Below are 7,396 nucleotides of genomic sequence, written 5' to 3' on the forward strand. Positions count from 1 at the left end.
AAATATTAGTTTAAGCACACTGTGTTTGTCTATTGTTGTGACTTAGATTTCTTCTATTTGAACCTTAGTTTAACTATGCAAGTCAGTTAATAAGGATCCGCCCCTTTAAAAAAAAACATTTTTGCCTGAAATTACATACTCAAATCAATCTGCCTGTAGCTCAGCCCTGAAGCAAGGATATGCATATTCTTGGTACCATTTGAAAGGAACACTTTGACGTTTGTGGAAATGTGAAAGATATGTAGGAGAATATAACACAATAGATCTGGTAAAAGATAATACAAAAAAAAATCGACTGTTCTTTTGTATTTTTTTGTACCATCATCTTTGAAATGCAATAATGTATGTGCAATAGAGCCTAGGTGCAATGTACATTTTGGCCACTAGAACGCAGCAGCGTATGTGCACAATTTTAGACTGATCCAATGAACTATTGCATTTCTGTTCGAAATGTTGTATCAAGACTGCCCAAATATGCCTAATTTGATTATTAATAACTTTTTATGTTAAAAATTGTGCACTCTCCTCAAACAATAGCATGGTATTGTTTCACTGTAATAGCGACTGTAAATTGGATAGTGCAGTTAGATTAACAAGAATTTAAGCTTTCTGCCAATATCAGATATGTCTATCTCCTGGGAAATGTTCTTGTTACGTACAACCTCATGCTAATTGCATTAGCCTACGTTAGCTCAACCGTCTTATTTACAATGATGGCCTAGGAACAGTGGGCTAACTGCCTTGTTCAGGGGAAGAACGACAGATTTTTACCTTGTCAGCTCGGGGATTCAATCTAGCAACCTTTCAGTTACTGGCCCAACGCTCTAACCACTAGGCAACCTGCCGCCCCGATGAAGATCAGATCAAATTTGATGACGATTTTATGCAGAAATCCAGGTAATTCCAAAGGGTTCACATTATTTTTCTTGCCACTGTACAGTTGAAGTCGGAAGTTTACATACACTTAGGTTGGTGTCATTAAAACTCGTTTTTCAACCACTCCACAAATTTCTTGTTAACAAACTATTGTTTTGGCAAGTCGGTTAGGACATCTACTTTGTGCATAACACAAGTACATTTTCCAACAATTGTTTACATACAGATTATTTCACTTTCATCATTCACTGTATCACAATTCCAGTGGGTCAGAAGTTTACATAGGCTAAGTTGACTGTGCCTTTAAACAGCTTGGAAAATTCCAGATAATGATGTCATGGCTTTAGAAGCTTCTGTTATACTAATTTACATAATTTGAGTCAATTGAAGGTGTACCTGTGGATGTATTTCAAGGCCTACCTTCAAACTCAATGCCTCTTTGCTTGACATCTTGGGAAAATCAAAAGAAATCAGCCAAAATCTCTGAAAAAAATGGTAGACCTCCACAAGTCTGGTTCATCCTTGGGAGCAATTTCCAAATGCCTGAAGGTACCACGTTCATCTGTACAAGCAATAGTATGCAAGTATAAACACCATGTGACCACACCGCCGTCATACCGCTCAGGAAGGAGATGCGTTCTGTCTCCTAGAGATTAATGTACTTTGGTGCGAAAAGTGCAAATCAATCCCAGAACAACAACAAAGGACCTTGTGAAGATGCTGGAGGAAACAGGTAGAAAAGTATCTATATCCACAGTAAAACGAGCCCTATATTGACATAACCTGAAAGGCCACTCAGCAAGGAAGAAGCCACTGCTCCAAAACCACCATAAAAAAGCCAGACTGCGGTTTGCAACTGCACATGGGGACAAAGATCGTACTTTTTTCATGTCCTCCGGTCTGATGAAACAAAAATAGAACTGTTTGGCCATAATGACCATTGTTATGTTTGAAGGAAAAAGTGGGAAGCTTGCAAGCCGAAGAACACCATCCCAACCGGGAAGCACGGGGGTGGCAGCATCATGTTATGGGGGTGCTGTGCTGCAGGAGGGACTGGTGCACTTCACAAAATAGATGGCATCATGAGGGAGGAAAATTATGTGGATATATTGAAGCAACATCTCAAGGCATCAGTCAGGAAGTTAAAGCTTGGTCGCAAATGGGTCTTCCAAATGGACAATGACCCCAGGCGTATTTCCAAAGTTGTGGCAAAATGGCTTAAGGACAACAAAGTCAAGGTATTGGAGTGGCCATCACAAAGCCCCGTGGGCAGAAATTTGTGGGCAGAACTGAAAAAGCATGTGCGAGCAAGGAGGCCTACAAACCTGAATCAGTCAGGAGGAATGGGCCAAAATTCACCCAACTTATTGTGGGAAGCTTGTGGGGGGCTGCGTTTGACCCAACTTAAACAATTTAAAGGCAATGCTACCAAACACTAATTGAGTGTATGTAAACGTCTGACCCACTGGGAATGTGATGAAGGAAATAAAAGCTGAAATAAATCATTCCCTCTACTATTATTCTGACATTTCACATTCTTAAAATAAAGTGGTGATCCTAACTGACCTAAGACAGCGATTTTATCGAGGATTAAATGTCAGGAATTGTGAAAAACTGAGTTTAAATGTATTTGGCTAAGGTGTAAACTTCAGACTTCAACTGTATATCTTTATATAATGGAAATGTAAAAATTATGAAACATTTTTGCTTGTTTGTCCCTCTGATTTGAATTTAAACGTTGTCCTCGTGAGACTTTGTTTGCGTCAGTGGCGAACTTGGCCCCAGCTGACCCCTGTAATGGAAAACATCTAGAGCCTCGATTGGATTCGGGTCACATTTATGATCTGAAACCATCACTCCATTCCCAATAAAACAGGGCTATTGGGAGATCCAGGCCGTATTGTGGTACTCCATACTGTATTTATAATGATATGTTTCATTTTGTTCGCCTCGCTCATCTTCATTGGGTCTTCTGTGAACTGATTTACTTCGAAGTTACATGAACGAATTTGAACTTTATGAACTGTTGCTTCACAGGCATCTCACGCAGTGCATATATTGCATTGGTAGTATATCTTGTTGCATGTCAACTACTCACATGCAGTGGACCACAACTCCAAACTCAGTCAACTTTATGTCTGAATGATCTCTCTGTATTGAGTGAATATATGGCGCCATATTACCGATCAGCATGACACCTTCATTTGCTAGTGATGATGATATTGTTTTTTCATACGCAAGCCCCAATCTGTTTTTCCATGTCCTTTACTTTTCTGAACATTACTGCCATTGAGTTCATGTATAGGTTTCTCCTCTGATGGTGCTGACGGTTAGGAAACAATAAAACCCTCGTCCCCCTCCCCTCAGCCCTTCAGCCCTGTGTCACTATGCAACAGAGTCCCAAAACACCAAAACAAGGGGGCAACCCTATTAAAAAGGGTCCTATTCCACACTCTTCAGGCGTTTATCTCTTGGAATCTTCTGGAATCTTCTGTGTGGCCACAGGGATCCAGACTGACTGGGAGACGGGTGAGGGAAGAAGGAATGAGAGGGGAGGCTCAGTGAGACTGACTCTGGTTGAGCTCCTCTAACTGAATCCTAAAGATGGATCCCTGAAAAAATGCCTGCCTGCCTCCATGGCTGTATTGCGTGACTGAGACTGCTCCGCTTCCCATCATCCAACACATGGGACTAATTTACCCTCACGGGCCACAAAGATGGTGCCACAAACATCAGGCAGGCCCCCTCAGGAAGAGAAGAGAAGGGAAGAGGAGACAGGGAGAAGGGAAGAGAGGAGAAGAGAAAAGAATGGGAGAGAGGATCTTGATTCTAGCATCAAACCATGTCAGTGTCCATCCCAGAGGACATTTTGCAGAAACCAGCTAGTATAGTTTGCATGAACATGCATGGTGAACATAACAAAATATCACTGGTTTATGACAATTGTGGACAAAGGCATTCCATGGATCACATTGAATGATGCCGTGACATCTTGTTGATTTCATTTAAGATGATTCATTGTGCTGTAGTTTTGATGGACTTTATAGCATTCAATATCATTTAGTACTTTGAGACCAATACCTACTTAATTTAATACCTGTCTCCCTGTGTGTGAGAAACAGAAAGAAGAGAACAAGAGAGAGAGAACAAGAGAGAGAAAGACAACAGTGAAAACAGGGAATGGACAGTGCAGTGATTGTGCTGCCTGGCTGCACGCTGGACGATGGCTGTTCAAACAAGACTGAGCTGAAATGTCACCAGCCCTCTACAGAGAAAAGGGCCCGCTGACAGCCTGGATAAACAGTGTCGTTCTTTCACCCTGTAATCGCATGTTCACTTAAAAAGAGCTTCCAACAAATTCCATGTGCATTCGGTCATTCTTGGGTCTCAGTCAGCAGTGGTCATGGTGTGTTTTCCCCACGTTGTTACGGTGACAGGAGAGTCTCTCGCTCTCTCTCTTGTCCTCCAGGGAAGGGTGGAAGGAGGAAGGTGGGGACGGGTGGATGGATGGAGGGAGAGAAGGATGGAGGAGAGAATTAAAAGCCAGATTCACATGAAGAGGTTTGACATTCCTCTCATCATATGAGGTTTATTGGTTTATTGGTTTATTTGGATCCCGATTAGCTTTTGCAGAAGCAGCAGCTATTCTTTCTGGAGTACACAAAAAACACAACATGACAAGTAACAAAAAACACTGATATACAAACAACTTAACAAATCATGTGTGTGTTAGAGTGTCTCTGTGCATCCCCTTACAGTCCTTGCCAGTCCATGAAATGTTGTTAACTCTTTTTTTTAACGGTAATTTAGCTGTTTTTCTTGAGTAATTAGAGATGTAAGGGAGTTCCATGCGATCATGGCTCTGTATAATACTGCGCTTTGCCATGAATTCGTTTTGGACTTGAAGACTGTCTTGTGGGGTATGTATGGGTGTCTGAAGAGACCCCTGGTGGCATGTCTTGTGGGGTATGTATGGGTGTCTGAAGAGACCCCTGGTGGCATGTCTTGTGGGGTATGTATGGGTGTCTGAAGAGACCCCTGGTGGCATGTCTTGTGGGGTATGTATGGGTGTCTGAGCTGAATGTTATTTCATTATGCAGACAATCTGGAATTTTTGTCACAGTAATACTTATCATACAAACTAGAAGAGAAGCAGTTAATCTCTTGTAAACCATCAACCAGGAAAGACTGGCATGTATGTTGTTGATGTTGGTCTGTATGTGCAGTTAAATGCAAGGTGTGCTGCTCTGTGTTGAACCAGCTGCTGCTTTGCTAGGTCTTTCTGTGCTGCACTTGACCATATTACTGGACAATAATCAAGATGGAAGACCATAACCTGAACAACTAGTACAGTTAATTTGGTGTCAAAAACACAGAGCATATTTTTTTATAACAGACATACCTCTCCCCATCTTCACAACAACTTTGTCAATATGATTTGACCATGATAATTGACCATGCAATGTCACTCCTACGAGTATAGCTTTCTCAAATTGCTCAATGGTCACACCCTTTATGTACAACTCCAGTTGAGGTTTAGGTCTTAGAGAATGTTTTGAACCAAATACAATGCTTTTAGTTTTAATGTATTTATGACCAGTTTATTTTTAATCACCCATTCTGATACTGACTGTAACTCCTTATTTCACTGAGCTCACTGGCTTTGGGTGTTGAAATGTAGAGTGTGGAATCATCCTCATACATAGTCATTCTAGCTTTTATGTTAGACCAGTGGCAAATCATGTGTGAAAACCAGGAAAACCAGTGAAGGACACCGCACTGTACATATCTGATGTTAGTGAAGCTTCCATTGAAGAACGTTTTCTGGGTTCTATTGGATAAATAACTCTCCAACCATGTGATGGCAGGTGATGTAAAGCCATAGCAAGTGAGTTTCTTCAGTAACAATTTATGATCAATAACATCAAAGCCTGCACGTGAGGGGATGGAAATCAAACAAAATATTTGTCAAACAGATTTTTTCAAACATCCCATGTCACAGATGTTGGACCTGAATGTCACCTATGCTTGTAGAAATCATGGTATACGAGCGCAGCACGTCACTAGATTCCAATAATAGTACTGCTGCACATGATGAGAAGAAAACAATATCTATCCATCCCTGCCACCACTTGTCATTCCTACTCCCTGTAAAATGTTTCCTACCCCCAAATTATTCTAATTTGATGGTGAGCCATCACTCTTTACATCCTCCTTCAATACCTTTGGTACACTTCTCTCTCTGACTATCCCTCTGTCTCCCTTAGGTGTGGTCCGACAAGTGAAGCCTCTGATTGGCCCGCTGAACATGGTATTGAAGCTGGCTATGAACTACGTCACCTCTGGGGTGGTGTCTCATCGGAACATCGTCAGCGTCCACATCTTCGTCTCCGAGTTCTGGTTCTGAGTACAGGACACACACCAACACCACCTCACATAGCCATACTGTTCTACCAAAGTACTACCAACACAACCACACATAACCATACAGTTCTACCACAGTACTACCCACACCACCACACATAGCCATACTGTTCTACCACAGTACTACCCACACCACCACACATAGCCATACAGTTCTACCACAGTACTACCAACACCACCACACATAGCCATAAAGTATTACCACTTACACACTACTACCACACAGTACAACCACAGTCCTATAACTTTACCCTCCTAGCATGAAGAGAAAGGAGATTGCTGAGTGCATGGAGGAGAACATGAAGATTATTTAGGTGTATAACTAAAAGGATATGAATACCATTGGAGGGTCCAATAAAGGGATATCCTGATACAACCAACACACATAACTTTTAACTTTCATTCCTTTTCGATGAAGATAAACAGACCACTAGCTGCTTAGTTGCTTTTGTTATTGTATGAAACTAAAGCACTTCCCAGTAAGTTTACCTGTAATATAAGTAGATGTAACAAGCCAAGCCATGAGTGGATGCATGCATCTGGCCTACGGAACTTGACGTGAAGACTCATAAACTGTATCATATAATGTAAGCATGCTGTCATGCCCAAGACTATAGAATGTGATTGTGAATTGAAAGTGCATGCGTAGACATGGAGATGTGAAAAACCATTGGAGGATTCAACAGTTGAATGTAACACTAACCCATGAGTAATGATGTGCATTACATTTCATTATCTTACTGTATACATTGCGAAAGGTGTTTCGGTACTAAATAAACCATCTTGTTTTTTTCTTTGAAGCATTTTATTTGTGTGTTTTTAAGTGAAGGCTTCAGATTGGTTGATGAATTTAACTTGTGTACGTTTGAAGGAGAAGTGGGACAGAATTCATTATGGGTACATTGGTTGAAAAAGGGGGAGTCGGTGGAGAGAGGAGGGGTACATAGGAACCAGGGACCACATCCCCAATTAGGTTTTTCACTGAACCAGAAGGGGTCTCTACTCTATTCCCTCTAAGTCAGGCTAATGGACATAACACAGAGCAGTGGAACAGAGCAGATAATTGTCTAACGATGAGGCTGTACTCATCAGTTTG

General features: G+C 41.3%; 1 protein-coding gene across 1 annotated transcript in view; it reads left to right on the top strand.

The window, feature by feature from the left end:
* Positions 1 to 7,100, top strand: part of LOC109897819 (fibulin-1-like) — a 42,360-nt gene extending 35,260 nt beyond the window's left edge. The window contains exon 17 of the mRNA XM_020492414.2: positions 6,144 to 7,100. Within this exon, the coding sequence (XP_020348003.1) occupies positions 6,144 to 6,283 (140 nt within the window). The 3' untranslated portion in view covers positions 6,284 to 7,100. The remainder of the gene's footprint in view (positions 1 to 6,143) is intronic.
* Positions 7,101 to 7,396: the final 296 nt, after the last annotated feature.

The sequence above is a fragment of the Oncorhynchus kisutch genome, linkage group LG10, assembly GCF_002021735.2.
Source record: "Oncorhynchus kisutch isolate 150728-3 linkage group LG10, Okis_V2, whole genome shotgun sequence".
In the NCBI taxonomy this organism is placed as follows: domain Eukaryota; kingdom Metazoa; phylum Chordata; class Actinopteri; order Salmoniformes; family Salmonidae; genus Oncorhynchus; species Oncorhynchus kisutch.